Source organism: Eumetopias jubatus, unplaced genomic scaffold, assembly GCF_037043125.1.
Source record: "Eumetopias jubatus isolate StellerSeaLion01/CBP00866 unplaced genomic scaffold, mEumJub1_p1.0 scaffold_15, whole genome shotgun sequence".
NCBI lineage: Eukaryota > Metazoa > Chordata > Mammalia > Carnivora > Otariidae > Eumetopias > Eumetopias jubatus.
Genome location: NW_028274821.1, coordinates 17,046,034 through 17,063,854, shown reverse-complemented (window position 1 = coordinate 17,063,854; position 17,821 = coordinate 17,046,034). Strand labels below are relative to the sequence as shown.

Below are 17,821 nucleotides of genomic sequence, written 5' to 3'. Positions count from 1 at the left end.
GGGCACAAGGTAAGTAAAGTACTCAAAAGTGTCTGGTGGCTGACATTTAAAAATGTAAAATCATAGGGGTGCCTGGCGGCTCAGTTGGTAGAGCATGCAATGCTTGATCTTGGGGCTGTGAGTTCGAACCCCACATTGGAGTACAGAGCTTACTTAAGGAAATAAAAAAAAAACATTTTAATCATATTTTCTCTCTCAAGGGTGATAGAAGGCATAACAGAGATTGCCTCTGGGGGAAGGTAGGGATTTAACTGGAACGGGAACTTTCTGGGATGACAGAAGTGTTCTAGATCTTGATCTGGACGTCGGTAACATAGGTGTATACACCTGTCAAAAGTCATCAAACTATATAATTAAGATGTGTGTTTTACTCCTGGGTATCTCAATCAAAAACAATCACACCTACCTCTCTTTGCGGCTTCATGCAATGGATTGTCAATGGATTCTGCCTGCTCGGCCACTAGATTGAAAATAAAAAGAGCAAAGCCAGTGTTGAGAGTGCCACCCCAGTGACTCACTGAAGCCACTTCGCAGTCCCCGGGCTTCCCGAGTGCCAGGGCCTTCCACCACACGGCAGCCCTTTTAGTGTGGATTTAAAAAATAAAAAAAATAAAAAACAGCAGAAAATCAAACTGATGCTTCCTGCTTTAAAAGAAGCTAAATTATTTGCTAAATGAAACCAAGCTAAGCAATAAGGCAACACCACAGCAATTAACTGGAGTATAAACAAAAGCCACACGCAGTAATTAACTGGAAGTATAAGCAAAAGCAAAGAGATCCGTGGCCTGCATACCAGTATACTCAAGTATGTCATAAACTGAGTCACAAAAATGCGAAGGAAAACATTCGATGTTCATTTTTACATTCTGTAAAAACACCCTACTTTGAAGACGGCCGAAAATAATTCTGTTTCCCTTGTGTGTGTGCATGTGGGGGGCACGCACAAGGGGGAAACGGTTTGCTTCCCGTATTTACAGAGGGCAAGCAGCATCCCTACCTGCCTCTGAGGAAGGTGTGTTCTCCTCTGTCCCAGAGTCAGCAGGAATGACCACATGAAGACTGCGGTTCAAAACAGACGTCAGACCCAACCCCTCCCGCCATAAAGAGCTGTAACTGGACACTCCCTTGGCTACTGGAGATGCAAAGCAACAGGGGAACATTTTACATGCTCACTGTCTGTGACTGGCTAGAAATGGAGTGCAAAGGTTAGAGGAACACAGAAATGTTTTTAACCCAGAATGGCATCACCTTCAGACCAGGGCAAGCAGGGCCCCTGCCTGGGGCCCCAGACCTCCGCTCTCACTTCCCCTCCCTTCCCCTCCCCCTCTTTGCTCTCCTAGGAACTTTGCAGCAGTCCCTTCCTTGCGAATTTCTAAGTCCTGTGCAAGTGCTTGGAACTGGTGCCTGACGCCAGCCCCACTGGTCTAGGGATTCATCTAATGCTGACGTCAAAAGGAATTTTTGGAAGTGACTGAAATCAAACCTCTCATTACACCGCAGTCTCAAGGACAGCGGTTAAGTGCCTTCACTAAAGTCCCTTGTGATTGAGAAGTGGAAGAAAAAGGATTAAAACACTGTTTACCAATCCTGTGCTCTTTTTACTCTACTTTGCTGTTCTCTACAGAAGTACTTGAGTCTGTCTGTCCCTCTTCCAACCAGAAGTGGCTTCATGGCAGGGGCCACCTCTCACTACTCAAGCTCCTCAAACGGCCTGGATACCCATTTAACGAATATAACTGCCCCACACGTGAATTAACAAGGCAAGATCACTTCATCACCAAAGAAAGGGCTAGGCTGAGAAACCATCTGAGATTTGGTTTAACAGCAAAAGAAAAGGAAAAAAAAAAACATCCTAAGAGTTGGATAAAGGAATGCCATAAGCATTTCTTTGGAAACCTGGGGTTCTATCAAGCATGTTACAATGCATTTTCTTAAGCCAAAGAATCAAGTTCAAGTACCTCCAGTGCCCATTCCCCTTTTATTACGGAGAGATTCACGGAGTACAAAATATCCTATACTGGCAATGACTCCATTGATTTCTCAGCCCTGGCAGCAAGCAGAAAGGCTTCAGGAACCAGAAAATTGAAAGTCCACACAGTAGAAACAAAGTAATAACCACCACAGCCATGCTTACCATAGTTGCTTGGGATGAGTCCAGTCCTGCCTTTGGAGGTACCTTTCCACCAATTCGTATCACTCTAGTGAAAGAAGAGTTAGATTAAGTGGCACCAAATCCAGTTTACGTTCAATCACTTTTAAAACCATCTGGCTCGGGGTGCCTGGGTGGCTCAGTCGGTTAAGTGTCTGCCTGCCTTCTGTTCGGGTCCTGGTCCCAGGGTCCTGGGATCGAGTCCCACATCGGGCTCCCTGCTCAGCGAGGAGCCTGCTTCTCCCTCTCCCTTTGCCCCTGCCCTGCTCATTCTCTCTCTCTCTCTCTAATACATAAATAAAATCTTAAAAAAAAAAAAAAAGAACAAACAAACCCATCTGGCTCAGGGACTTCACCTGCTCTACAGACTGTCCATCAGCCCTGGATACAACCATCAAGTTTCCTCACCCCCTGGTTATGGATGTCCGTTCCCCCTATCATTAAAGTACAAATATACCCACACTGGCCTGCCACACACACAATACACTTCATCACAGAGCCTCAACAACCACACACATCAGAGATCCTATGAAAGGGAAGAAAACAATCCATAGAATTTTAAACTATCCATAGAATTTTTTTGTCCAGAGTCTAATTTCTCTTAGCTTGAAGATTTCTTTTTTCTTTTTAAAGATTTTCTTTTATTTGTCAGAGAGAGAGAACACAAACAGGGGAAGTGGCAGGCAGAGGGAGAAGCAGCTTCCTGCTGAGCAAGGAGCCCAATGCGTGACTTGGTCCCAGGACCCTGGGATCATGACTTGAGTTGAAGGCAGACACTCAACCGACTGAGCCACCCTGGCATCCTGGAGATTTTTTTTTCCCTAAAGACCTCTTTATTTTAGCTTCATTTTTGGGAAAACCTTATTTTAGAAAAATTCAAACCTATAAAAAGAAAAAAACAGGATAATGAACCTACATAAACTCATCTCCCACCTGCATAAGTTATTTTCTCCTGGCCAACTGTTTCATGTATCTAATCCACAACCTCCTATCCCTTCAGATTATCTTCAAATGAACTGTAGACACTGTATTAGCTCACCTGTACATATTTCAGTATGTATTTCTGAAAGATAAGGATTTTTTTCCAAGGACATAAAACCATTATCATAACTTAAAATTTATTTCAATAATTCCTTAATATCATCAAACATCTAGATCACTATTAAAATTTTCCAGTTGTCCCACAATTTAGAATCCAAATAAGGGCCATACAATATGACTGACTGATTTGCCTCTTTGGTCTCTTTTAGTGTATAGGTTTCCCTCCATTTTTTTTTTCATTCCTTCATAACACACTTGTTGCTTAGTGTATTTGTTGAAGAAACCAGTTTATTTGTTCTGCTGAGTTTCAAACAGGCTGGATTTTGCCTGTTGCATCTGTGTTACCAAAAATGTGTTCCTCTGTTCTCCCTATTGCCTATAAATTGGTTGTTAGCTCTAGAGGCTTAATTAGATTCAGATTCAGTTTTCTGGGCAAGACTATTGTAGTATTGATTTCTTCCATCAGGAGACACATAATGTCTGGCGGTCCCTCCATTATTTCCTGGGGGCTGCAAAATGGTGACATTCTATCATTCCTTTTTCACTTAAACAATGAGAATATCTCTCTAAAGAGAAGTTCTCCCTCGTCAACTCTCAGGTTACCCAGAGATGAAGTTCATAGAGAAAAGGCAGAATCAAGGCTCATTATTTTCCTTAACTGAAGCTGTCAGAATTAAAAACGTTAGTTCCCTAGCATCCGCTCAGGGTGAAGAATGATGTTTGGGTTTTTTGTATTACTGGCAGCTCATGGATTTAAACATAGAAAATGTGCTTCAATCCTTGGGGAGTGTTGCCCTGACTGTTCAAATTGTCCTATCTTTGACTAGCGGCAGCCTCTTCAGCTTCAGTCCTGTGTTTCTACTGTGACCCTCATTGTCTCTGGAGGCTTCCTTGCTTTCTAATAACATGGTGTTCTCAGATTATCTTGTACCTTTGCTGCCCCCAACCTGGTAACATGTATTTCTCAACAGAGTCTTGTTCCTTTGAGTGCAAAATAACATACTATTATGGGGTCGGTCATTTCTTTTTTCTAGGCCTTTTCAAAGGACAGAGCAGGACATGTTTTTATTTTATTGTAGATAAAATACAACATACTTGCAATACAGATGCAGAGCTATGGGGTTTTTATTTAACCTTTAACCTTGACCTTACATCTGTGTATCTTTTCTTGCAGGCTAAAAATCCGAGTTGTCAGTATCACTGACCTAATGACTCATTTGCTCTCAACCATAACACACATGCAACAATCTCAGCATAGCAATACCAATGCTTCTGCTACGAGATGATAATTAAAACCAGGTTACAGTTATTTTTCTTGCCAGTCCTTTTTGCCCTTCATGTATATTCTACTGGAGATGTTCGGTCTAACTGCTGAGTTTTAAGGTCACTCGGAACAGTTCCTTTCTGTGTGGTTATGCCAATTACCTGGGATACAATTAACTTCATTTGATTCATTCTGCTTTTAAATTTCAGGGATTGCTTTTTTACCATTTAATTTTATAACTATGCAAAAGTTTGCATGACTCCAAAGTCAGATCTCTAAAACAAGGTGTGATTTTTTAAAAAGTCCTTATTCCATGTTCCCTCTACCCTATTTCCCTTCCCTCACATAGAAGAAACTATTTTTTAAAATTTTATTCGATGAATCCTCCATTGACTTTTTGTTTTAAACTGAAGAAAACAGTTATACATATAACCTCTCTTAGGTAAATAAGGCATACTGTTCACGCTTTTTTTTACCTTGCATTTTTTCACTTAAGTTACTCCATAATAGCATTTAGAGATATTCCTCATTCCTTTTTATAAATGCATAATACTCTATTTGTGGATATACCGAAACTTACTCAACTATCTTCTTATAGGTGAACATAAGGGTTACTTCTAATTTTACGCTATTATTACAAATTGTGCTAAAATGAACACACTGGGCATACGTATTTCTATACAGATAAACATTTAAATATTGTACATTACAGCTACACAAAATAGCCTTATGTTTCATATGTAGGATTACAAAATATTAGCTGAGCTTACCATGTCAGTAATGTAGATAATATCACCTTCCTCAAAGTACAATTCATCTGGCTGAAAGAAAAAACATATACAGTTTGACTTCATGTGATTTTTCATGAATTAGAATATAATGATGATGCTAATAATTATATGAATTTCAAATCCTAAAGTACCTTACAGACAGTGTGGTTTTTAGATACTTACATCTGCACACAGACCACATAATGAAACATTACTGACAAACTAACATATGTTTAGAAAGCTGAATTTTTCCCATGATGAACTTCAAAGAGTTGCATACATAACATATAAGAACATCTTATATTCTTCCACAATGAAAGCAAGGCATTTCTCTATCAAAATAGAACATTAATAAAACTACTTTCTTGTAAAAATTCTAAAAGGTGATATACATTTTTTCGTAAAAGGATAAATGTCTAGAATTTAAAACCACGAAAAACAGCCAGGAGCTTGGCTCTTGTCTAAAGGATTAGGCTTCAGTCCTTAAATACTTTCATGTCAACATCTACTACCTGCTTATTTTGAGAAAACAACTATCCTACCTTTTCATGTTCACAGAGAATGAACACTTCATATATAAGAATAGTTACTACATAACTCAACCATTAATAAGGCTAAAGAGCAGGAAAATGGGTAGCAGTAACTCAGAACGTCCACACCATAAGCAGCTCTCAGGGGTTAGCTGATGATACAGATAATATGCGCTCCAGGTTGTACCAGCCAAATGTCCTGCAAACTCTCTGAAGATAGCCGGGTGCTTTAATTAAGCATCTTTTTTCTATCACTACATTAATGCTTACCAGCATGATTTTGTAGGTATATAGGACCATGCCTATTAGGAGCAAGTTTCAGATCCTGGGAAATATTCACATTGTCATGTTCAGTGAAGAATGTGAAGCACAGAATTTCACACAGGATAAGATCACAATTATGCATGAAACATACAGAAACATTTTTCCAAATTTTCTATCATGAGCATGTATTACTTTCATAATTTTGGCTGGAAAAATGTTTTTTAAACAGGCTTTGATATTTCTGATTTTAGTTGCTGTTCTGTACAAACAAAACTCAAGCTAGTGAAACAAATTATCTCATCCATTCATTTCTCCATTTATCTCCTCTCTCAGTTACAGACCAGGGAGGTAAATGTGATTGTGCACTACTAACTTATTTAGTTTCAAAGCTGATCTGTATTATTATTATAACTATTTCCTCCTGAATATAAACGAAGACTGTATCAGCTATACCATGCTTTAAGCAACCACATACATAAATAGTTAGGTGCATTATGCATTCAAATATAAAAACTACCAAATGATAATTAACGATACTTAAAAATGACTGAGTTCCTTTATTTTTTAAAAGATTTTATTTATTTATTTATTTGAGAGAGAGAGAGAGAGAGAGAGAATGAGCGGGGAGAGGCACAGAGACAGAGGGAGAAGCAGACTCCCCGCCGAGCAGGGAGCCCCATGTGGGACTCATCCCAGGACCCTGGGATCGTGACCTGAGCCGAAGGCAGACACTTAAACCGACTGAACCACCCAGGCGCCCTGACTGAGTTCCTTTAAAAGGTACTTCCTGAAGCATTTGTTGCATTTACGACTGATTTACCGAGTCTAGACTTAGCACACAGCACAAGCTATGCAAAATTAGTTGAGCCTATGGAGACTCGATGATACAGATTTTATGATTACTAGAAATCGTAAAATTTTTAGGGCAAAAACTGTAAAGCCCTCTAAGTTCTTCCCTAATCTTTTTCTATCATGTTCTGATGATCTGTGATCAATAGACTACCAATATGTGATGGCTATAGAAAGTGATTAGGTAAACAAACTATTTCTCTTAGTATTTCCCTGCTGCAAACTGGACCGCTCCCAGAGAGGCCAGAAAGGGGACGCACTGCCCACCCAGCACCCCAGCTAGACACAGTGGCCATCCCCGTAACAGGAAGGTTGGCCTTCACTGGCAACTTCAACACCATTTGACCGTCTCTCCTTGAGATGGCAATAAGGGTTAAGAGGAGAGAATGAAGTAGAACGTAAGGAAGTAAGGAAAACAGAATATATGTGAAAGCTTAGCATTTTTCTTGAAGGGACTCTGAGTTTCCCGGAGTTTCAAAAGAGTGCAATGTCTTGAAGAGATCTCTCTGGTCTTGGAGCCATCCAAAGAGCATTCTTACCCTGTACCTCTCCAAGAACCAAACCTGCCCACTTATGTCTAACAAGGGGCTTTCGTGGAAGTTAAAGATCATCCCTACCTATGGTGTTGGCCACCTTTTAAAATCACAAGTCAAGTTTGCCTAAATTTCCACGTGTAGAAAGTTCATTCACCCTTGAACCAAAAAGGCATGTTTTGAAATGGTATTGAACAAACAGCTTCAAAAAAGCACACAAACAAAAATCCCTGTGATGAGTCCTTCTCATTTAGGAAGAAAAAAAAGGATAGAGCCTGGAACAATGGAAAGTAAGTGCTTCATGGATATAGGGTTTTCTTTTAGGAGGATGAAAATGTTTTGGAACTGGATAGAGGTGGGGTTTGTACAACACTGTGAATATACTAAATGCCACTGGACTGTTCCCTTCAAAATGGTTAATTTTATGTTATGTGAATTTTTACCTCAATTTTTAAAATAAGGGCAATAAAAAATAAAATTAAAATTAAAGTAAATTTAGAGGCAATAAAAAGTCAAGAACAGTTACAATTCTTATTGTCTTTTAAGTAATTCTTGTGCTTTGCGGTTTGGTAAAATGCATCATTTGGAAAATGTCACTCAGTACAGTCATTTCGATACTTCTCAGTGCGGCTTTAGTTTTTAAAATAATGGCTATTGTTCAAACACTGGTGAATGCCACAAGCCACCTATTAGGTGAGACTTGTTTTTCAGCTGAGGGAAGGACAACAGGCAGTCGATTTCAGTCAGGGGGAAAAAAAGCTCTCGCTATTTTTCCACCCTGAGGAAGGAGAGTGGACAGTTTATTCTCTTTTTAATCAATAGCTCCCAGATAGACAGTGCTACTCCCCATAAAATATCTTCTTCCAAAGGAACCAGGGACAGTGCTTACTAACCTAGACGAGGTCTACCGAATTCTTCACACTATAGGTAGCAATACAGACAATAAGGTCGTTTTCATGATTTTAAAACTTAAATAGATTTTTACCTAAAATATTCACACTTTCCCTTAAGAAACTGCTTGCAGGGCACTTAAGGTAAATGATTTGATGAGGGTCTACTTTTAAATTCCTGGCATCGCATTCACGGAACAGAAATGGGAAAACAGTGACACAATCAAGGAAGCACTTTATTTCTAGTTTCTTCTTTGGTTTTCAACCACATTCCTCTTTGCCCCTCTCCTTGAAGAACCACAAGGTATCAGGACAAGCAAATTGTTGGCCACTGCAATGTTAGAGCGATGAGTAGAAACTTGGTAATATATATTCTCATTCCTGTTTCATTTATTCTTGGTAACATATAATTCCCAAGGCATTCATTTTGTTGGTTTATGAAAATATGTATTTTATAAAAAATTTCAGAGAGACCATAACATCCTTATGAAACTTCTCAGATGTGTCAACCTGGAACCCCAAGAATTAACGAAAAGATTTTTACAAATCAAATTTTCCATGGATGTTTTTATTTACCACTTTATAGGACTACTAGGTGCCAGGCACTAGTCTGGACACTTACAAATATTAACAAATTTAATCCTCACCAGCAACATGAGGTGGGTGTTACTCTTGTCATCACACTGCAGATGAGAAGCTTGTCCAAGGCCATACAGCAGGTGTGTAGTAGACACTAGACTTGAACCACAACAGTCAGAGTCTGGAACATTCACCAGCACCTATGCTTTCTCTCTTGCGGAAGGGTCATGCATAGCCATTACGAGTCATCAGGGTATCATGACCAGGTTAAAAGGTGGTGGCCACGGAAAGTATCTGCTGTTCGCCCCTACTCCCCATCCCTACATGAGGCAGAAAAACAAAACCAACAGCCAACCCCTTACACTTGCAAAGCATGCTTAGCCTCGTTCAATCCTCAGGACGACCCATGAGGGGCCGGGCTGAAACACGGGTATCGTCTCCATTTCATAACCAGGCTCAGAGGGGTGTTGAAGAACTTGCCACAAACCACACAGTGAGTAAGTGGCAGGGCTGGGCTCCTACTTCAGCTTTTGGGATTCCATTCTAGGGATCCTGCCTCTCTGCAGAGTGCGATAAACCTAGTCATGTCAGAAGATGTGACATGACAGAGCGGGGTCCTGCTGCTTTCCATTTAGAAATCGACACGCCGCCAGCACACAGAGAATGCTGTTCCCTCTGTTCCAGTGTGTCTTGACGCTGGTCTATCCAGTCCAGCCGGATCTCTGTATAAGACTTTATTGGACTGGGGGTTGGGCAAGAATTAAGAACCAAACAGGCATGAGTGGCGCCAGGACTCCCCTGCCTTCGAGCAAGATAGAAGAGAAATGGGTTGGCAGGAAGAACCAGGAGCGACAAACTGCCCAGTGCTCCAGCTGCCCCGTGGATCACCGAGACTGAAGCTGGGCACTGCTGTCCCTGTCCCCTGAGGACAGAAGAGTAGCTCAAAGCTAGACCCAGGCCTCCCTGGGGTGCTGCACTTGTCAGCAAGTGTCCCGCAGAGGCCAGCTCAGCCCTTGCATCCTGCCTGGTCCCAATGGCTTTGAGGAGGCCAGGTCAGTTCAGGACGTCCCAGAGTGCATCCATCCCGCTAGGGGTGGTTGCTGGGGGAGATGACAGAGACAGACAAACGGAGCTTCCCGCATCATCCAACAGAAATCCTTATTCAGAAAAAGAATGTAAAACTAAACTAGCTCTGGGATGAGAATCAAAAGACTGAATCACTGGGCTAGCACAGGCACTTAAGCAGAGAGGAGGGCCAGGAGCTAGAGGCTACTTGCCCAGCCAGCCACCCCACCTTTAACATCTGGATTGAGGGGAGGTGGAAGGGGCAGAGTGTGGGAGCAGCAGGTGCGTGATACTCATTACTGAGCACCCAGTACATCCTGGATGAATTAGCAGCACTGCTCCACAGCCGAGGATCCCTGGGAGCAGGGACCTTAAAAAATAACATTTTAAATACCGACTCTTCAAAAACACTAATGAATTAAGTATCTATTTTTTTGGACATTCAATAATAATGACGATTTTTTTTTTAAAGATTTTATTTATTTATTTGAGAGACAGAAACAGAATGCGAGCAAGAGCGGGGGGGGGGGGAGAGCAGAAGGAGAGGGAGAAGCAGGCTTCCTGCAGAGCAGGGAGCCCCATGCGGGGACTCCATCCCAGGACCCTGGGATCGTGACCTGAGCCAAAGGCAGACGCTTAATGACTGAGCCACCCAGGCGCCCCTGTAACGATGATTTTTTTAAAGAGCAGTAGTGAAATTCCATCCTGGGGCAGAACTGGAGGTGAATTAAAATAATCAATATGTCAACCCACCAAAACTATTTGCTAAATGTCTATAAATACAGCAACCACTACCCCTCCTAACAGTAATAGCAGCTTCACACAATTAATCTCACCTAATTTGCACTAAAACCCTATGAGATTATTATTCTCACTCGAAAGAGGAGCTGAGGCGCAGAGGTTTGGGAATTCCCGAATTTCCCAGGTCACATAGACGCTACAGCAGCAGAATGGGTCCTAAAACCTAAGGCCAGCTCTGAACAACCCTGTGTTCTGCCCCCCCCAACACAGTTGTGGGAAGCAGGACAGAAATGCCAAGTGTACAAGGCTTAGCTGGGTTAATCAGAAAGTCTTTATGGAAAAGGAAGTATGTTATTAGAGCCTAGAGGGGGTGGAAAGGGTTCAGAGACGGGTTCTACTGTGCATCAAATCGGGACTGGAATGGACTAAGAAAGGAAAGGGGCAGAGGGACTGCAGGGCTAGAAACAGGCTGGACCACAGGTGACTCTATCCCCTTCAATAAAGAGGTGAAGCAGATGATGGGAGCAAAGCTACACTGTAGGAAAATCAATCAGGCAGAAGAATGCAGATGGAATGGAGAAGCTGGAGTCCATGGGCCAGAAGCAAGAAAAAGCACTCGAGAACCAGAGGAGGAGGAGGTCAGTGAGGAAGGACAAAGGTGAGGACCAACAGGCTACTTGGCGGGGGCGGGGGGGGGTGTCAGGAGTCATGTCTGGTCTCAAACTGAGTCCCTTCAGGTCCCTTCCTAGAGTGAGGGAGGCTGCAGAGAATGATCTATTATTCACGGACCAGCCCAGGAGGGCAGCTGAGGAGCACCCCCCACCCCCCACTTCTATCAACCTCGGGTGGCTTGCAACCTAGGAAACCACTGATTAGGACAATCAGACGCATGAAATGACAGCCTTCCTGTGAGCAGGGGACAAACACAAAGACAACAACTTCTGGGGCTCATACTTCCTGACCTTTTTGTGTCCCACCCACCACCCGATTCATCTGTTGAAGTCCTAACCCTTAGTACCTCAGAATGCTGAGTGTATTTGGAGACAGATTCTTTAAAGAGGTAATTAAATTAAAATTAGGTCATCCGAGCGAGCCCTAGTCCATATATGACTGGTGTCCTTTTAAGAAGAGCAGACTGGGAAACTGACAAGCACAGAGGAAAAACGACGCACATGGGGACACAGCAACACAATCATCTAGGAGAGAGAGGCTTCGGAAGGAACGAACCCTGGCCACACCTCCACGTGACTCCTTGCCTCCAAAATTCTAAGAAAATTTTCTGTCGGTTAAGCCACGTAGTCTTGCAGGACCTTGTTCCAGCCGCCGGAGCAAGCTGACACGTGGCCCATTCACTCCCCACTCCTCCGACACAGGGGGGATGCTGCTGAAACGTCCTGGTAAGAAGAATAAAAACTCGAGACCGACCTCTACCCACCCAACCCCTCTTGTTCCAGGAACACTGTGAGGATAAAGTCTTGGGAGAACTCATCGGAACCCGAGCACACCCCCTATTAGCTGCATTTCCTGCTGCCGTTTACTGGCGCCCACCGCATGCAAGGCTTCAAATATCCATCTCGTTCCCCACTGACAGCCAAATTCTGCAGGATGGCTGACAAGGACACAGACAGCCACACGAATTTGGAATTTGAAGGCCGGCCACAGCCTGACGGTAGTGAGTCAACGCTCGGCGCCATCCGGTTCTGTGCTACCCTCTGAGATGCTCGGCCCTGGGGACGACAGGGGCCACGGCAAACCCAGGCAAAGCCAGTGGCAAGCTGCTGTCCCCAGCACAAAGGCTCCCATCTCTAGTGAGTAAGATGGGAACGTCAAGAGAGCAGGTTTCTTTGCTCGGTCTCTCTCCTCTGCCTCCTGTCTGGGTGCTCTGCTCCCACTCTTGCTCTGCTGGGCGGTTTCCCTCAGGGAGAGTGGTTCTTCTAAAATGTATCGAATCAACCCTGGGCTCAACACCCTCCATTTTACCCCACGAGGCCCTACGTGATCTGCCCTCCCTCTCCACCCACGCTCTCTGAACCCATCTCCTACCTCCTTCTCCTTTATTCACGACTTTCTAAGCTGCTGTCTTCCCTGCTGTTTCTAGAACCCACCAAAGACGCTCCTCACTGTTCCCTCGGCGCTCTCCCTTCCCTCAGGTCTCTACGCTAATGTCACCTTTACAGAAAGCCTCATCCCCGGACACCCTGCTGAAAATAACTCTTTTCTCCACGAACCTTTTGGCCCCATACCCTCCTTATTTTTCTTCATAGCACCAATCAGGCCCTGATAGTCATGTTCATTTGTCTGCTTACTGTCTGTCTCCCTCCACTGGGATGGGAGCTCCATGAGGCCACCCTTTCTGTTGACATGGCACCCCATCCCCAAGGCCTGGGCCGGGGTCTGGCACAAAGTACATGCTCACTAAACCAAGGATGGATGGGTGGATTGATGGATGGACACCAGAAACAGCAGAGACATAAAAAATCGCTCTAGATTGTTGGTAAAAGGTGCCATTATGAGGTGGCCTGAGATAGAGGGTCAACAGGAAGAACAAGGAAGGTCGGCGTGAGACCCACAGGAGAGATGACTAAGACAAGGTCACATGCTTCACGTGTGTGGGTCACTTGGTGATTTTTAAAAGTGGGTGATGTCACCCTAGCGGAAAAAGCAGCACGGGGTGGACAACATGACCTCAAGGTGGGGAACACTTTCAGAGCAACCCGAGGGACTTCGCTCTCACACCTCTGGACTACATGTAAGTGACTGACCATCCATTCCTGTGAATCATTTACAGCTATCAGAGAAAAGGCAGGCCATTTAGGCCAGAGGAAGTACCTAAATGAAATCACCTTAGGTTTTTATGCCAGTTTTGAGGTTAAAAACTGAATACTTACAGTTCTAGGTTCAAACGTGTAAAGAGCTCGGAACACTTTAACTTGCCCTAAAAGAGAGGGAATAAAGAGCACATGATCAATTCTTTCATTTTAAGTTTACTCTAAATAGTATCATCCATTAGATTCTTCAGAATCCCCTAGTTAAAAGCCCATGTGAGGAATTTATTTTGGCATTCAGTGCTTTTTTTCCGCAGAGAAGGTATTTTATAAATGTTTATTAAATGAAGGCATGAACCAACACCCCATCTCTGGAGATGATTCTGTTTCCCCTTCTCAAACAACAGGAGCTACAAAAGTATCTGGACTCCGGTTCTGTCCTATACAGAGCCCTCCCATCCCTAAGTTCTAAGTTTAAAAATCGAAAGGTAAGCATTTAACATAAAGAGATATTTAATGGGACAGTCAACAGCGGTTTAATATCCTTAAATCGATGATTTAGAATTTTGTATTTTTCAAAAGAAAATACCATGGAGAAACACAGTATCTGTTGGAGAAATATGTGATTGCATTGAGTCCCAAAACAGAGTGCAGTAATTCAGCAAAGAGGAGGTCATGAAAGCTGTCCTCCGTTCTCCCAAAGAATCTCTCTCTTTATATGCCCCTTTCCTGCATTTCCATAACACCCTGTATTAGAATAAGTGATCTGCTGACCTGTGTCATTTGAGAGCAGGAACCCTGACTTGTTCCATTTCCCGGCATCCACCATACAGTATACAGTAAGAACTTCATAAATGCTTACTAAATGAATATGTAAGTAAAAGAACAAATTCAAACTGTAGGAAGGAGCCTACAGATATATAAAAAAAAAAGAAATCTTTTTATGAAATAGATATTTAGAAGGAATATCAACTAGAAGGACTACCTGTTTAAAATGAGGTAACAGCATGCCAAGAATCTTTAAAAAGAGGCGCCTGGTACAAGAGCATCACTCAGAACAGTGGTCTCCAAGGTGCGACGCGGGAAGACTACTCTGGAAATTACTTACTTTTTTTAACTTATTCTTTTTCATTTCTATTTTAATTTGTTCCATATATTATGTTTTATAATATAACAACAGAATAGGATATATATGCAATTTGCAGTACACATACATTTATTGGGAGTGAATACTCAAAACCTTTTGCTGGTATAAAGTTAAGCATTATGAGGACAGGTACTTATGTTTTGTGAGTGAGATATCCAAGTCCCGAGCACAGTGCCTGGCACATAGGAGGCACTCAATAATCATTTGTTGAATGGATCAATAAAGGAATAGAAACATGTCCTTGAAAAAAAAAAAACAAAACTGAAAACCAGCGGTTTAGAACAGCCCTGTCCAATATAACTCCACACGATGCTGGGAAAGTTCTTCCTCTGTGCCAGTCACATAGAGCTACCAGGCCCTTGAAATGTGGCGAGCGACTGCAAACTGATTTTTAAACATTATGTGATTTTAATTAAGTTAAATTACCACATGTGGCTGGTGGCTACACAGGGAACAAAGTAGGTTTAGAATATGAGAAAACGGGAAATGACTACAATGTCCACTGAGAGGGATTATGCAAATCAACTCTGATTCATCCTAAGAATGCTGCAGACAGATCTGCAGACACTGATGTAGAGAAGACCCTGCAAAATATTCAGTGAAAAAAAAGCAGCTTACAGAGCAGTATGCCAAGTACCATTCCGTTCATGTTGACAATACACATCCCTCGAATAACAGCACCAACTATGGGGAACCTTCACCTTCTACTTTACAAATACTGTTCATATGCATTACATTCAGCATGTATTACTTTTATAATCAATAAAAATAGTAGAGACACTTTCATGGCAGACGGCGGGGCTTGGGGGAGGTGGGGTTGGCAATCACTCTTTCTCCTAAATGCCCCCTATACAGTCGATCCCCTGCTCAGATCCCTGTGACTTACTTAGCATGTTTGCAAAAAAACATTATTTTTGCAATCTGAGTTCTAGTGCCACTTCTTCCCTGCTCTTCTAGTGGGGGAGGCTAATAGGCAGAAGCAAATGTGAAACCTTTTTTCTTCTGCAGTATGTTTTTTACACACACTCGCAGTCCTGAGAAAGGAAACACCAAACGGAAGAAGAGCTGCCAGGAGAAATATCTGCTGACCTGACTGTCTCTCGGAGAGGGGAGATCAGTTATCTTGATTACTTCAAACTTTCCAGAGAGAAGTTACACAAGGAAGCAGTCCACCAGCGACCAAAACCAATAATGACAGAACTTTCCTGTCCCTTTTGAGGGAACGGCGGCAGTGAGATGGGCTATGGCTGATTGTGGAAACCAGATCCAGTGGGAATTTAATGAGCTTAGATAAAATCCAATACAAATTAAAGAACATGAACAAACATACTTGGGGCACCTGGGTGGCTCAATCAGTGAAGCGTCTGCCTTCGGCTCAGGTCATGATCCCGGGGTCCCGGGATCGAGCCCCACATCGGGCTCCCTGCACAGTGGGGAGCCTGCTTCTGCCCCTCCCTGCCCTTCCCCCTGCTCCTTCTCTCTCTCTCTCTCAAATAAATGAATAAATAATGTTTAAAAAATAAATAAATACTTGGGAGTGTGACTAAGCCACTGAGTTTTTTAACTATATCTTTTGTGACTGACCAACTTAAAATGTTCGTAACTCGAAGAGGAAGATTTCTTTGCATTTTGATTTATACTACACATTGACTGTCAGGCCACTCTTTCAGGCTATTACGCGAGGGAACATTCTCTCTCTGTGCGAAGCTGTAGAAAACACTTTCACCTCCACGATCCTATTTATTGGCTAATATTGGGACATTAGCCTCGGGAGGCTCCCTTTTAATCCAGAGATTATAAAAGTTCTGGGCCTCAATTTATTCAATTCTCAAACCTGAGTCCAACAGAAATGAAAGAATTCCAAAGAAACAGCCAGAGGATAGGAAAGAACTGCATAAAGATGAAAAACAGATGACTTTCCTGATTACAGCCTACCAACCCTGGATAGTCTCTCAAGAGAATAACAATTAATAGAAGGTAATTCACCGAGCATCTTTACATCATATTTAATTTAACTGCTCTGTAGGTGCACGGGTTCACACAGAGCAGTAAAGGGAAGAAATCAGGGTACGCTGGGTTTCTATCGTATTGTCCTCGCAGACGTCTAAAAAAATATTAGTAAACATCATCATGAATCATCAAGAGCAGGCACTGATCAATTGCAAATATATTTAAAGAAGGCAGATTCACAAACATAAAATTGTGGTGCTCTTGGGTGGGCAGGGAGGCTAAATTAGATGTCTTCTCTGGACCCCCTCTGCCTTGACCATTTTCTCATGGCAATCTGGTGACACGTGACAAACAGAGAACGTGGAACTGAGAAGACTGCGTGCATTACCTGAAATCACCCTGGAATTCACCCTGAATGAAGACTGGAAAGGGGCCCAATCTTTTGTCCCATGCTTTCAGGGAATCTTCTGTGAATAGTATTCAGGATTTCAGGCCTCCTGCCGTCAGCAAGATAAGCAGATTCCATTCCCCACCTCCCCTACCCCCCAGCAGCAGCTGGGCCCTGCTGGCTTTTCACTTTGCGGGCTCTTCACCTTGCCAGGCACACCCTTCCCTTTTCTCTGCAAGCCCACCCTGCCCCCACAGAGAAGGGCCGAGAGCGCTAGTCATCAGCCAAACACCCTTGGCCTCTGGAGTGAAGGCCAACCCCAGATGACAGTAAAGGAACCCTAGTCCACAGCAAAGGAACCCTAGTCCACAGCAGTCGAGGCAGATAGCGGGAAGGGGGTCTGGGACAGGGTCCTGTGCAGGCAAAGGGGAAGAGACTCTTCCGTGTCTGAGGTCTGCCAACAGAGTATGCACAGATGCGGCTCTGTGGCCCTGATACTGCACTTAGAACGGCCTGGAGCGTACAGTCTCTAGTCTAGAGTATTCTGTTGGTGAAAGCGTAGAGAAGCTTGTAGAGCGAGCCACGGTGACAGCTCACTCTAATGGCTGGACATACCATAAACAGCAAAAGGGATGACTATTCAAAATATCCAAACTTAGTTATACCTGCAACAGATTGACCACTCCACTTCCATTCTGCTTAAAAACACTGGAAGGCCCAAGGCATTTTAGAGGGACTTCATTTAAAACGGCCATGACAGGGGCGCCTGGGTGGCTCGGTCAGTTAAACAGCTGCCTTCGGCTCAGGTCATGATCTCAGGGTCCTGGGATCGAGTCCTGCATCGGGCTCCGTGCTCAGCGGGGGTCTGCTTTTCCCTCTCCCTCTGCCTCTGCCCC

The 17,821-nt window shown here is 43.2% G+C and overlaps 1 protein-coding gene across 1 annotated transcript in view; it reads right to left on the bottom strand.

Moving 5' to 3' along the window:
* OSTF1 (osteoclast stimulating factor 1) overlaps nucleotides 1-17,821 on the bottom strand; it is a 50,841-nt gene that overhangs the window by 15,046 nt on the left and 17,974 nt on the right. Inside the window, exons 2-5 of the mRNA XM_028095491.2 lie at nucleotides 13,564-13,610; nucleotides 5,225-5,275; nucleotides 2,135-2,198; nucleotides 407-460 (exon numbers count right to left, since the gene is read on the bottom strand). Coding sequence (XP_027951292.1) covers nucleotides 407-460; nucleotides 2,135-2,198; nucleotides 5,225-5,275; nucleotides 13,564-13,610 — 216 coding nt within the window. The remainder of the gene's footprint in view (nucleotides 1-406; nucleotides 461-2,134; nucleotides 2,199-5,224; nucleotides 5,276-13,563; nucleotides 13,611-17,821) is intronic.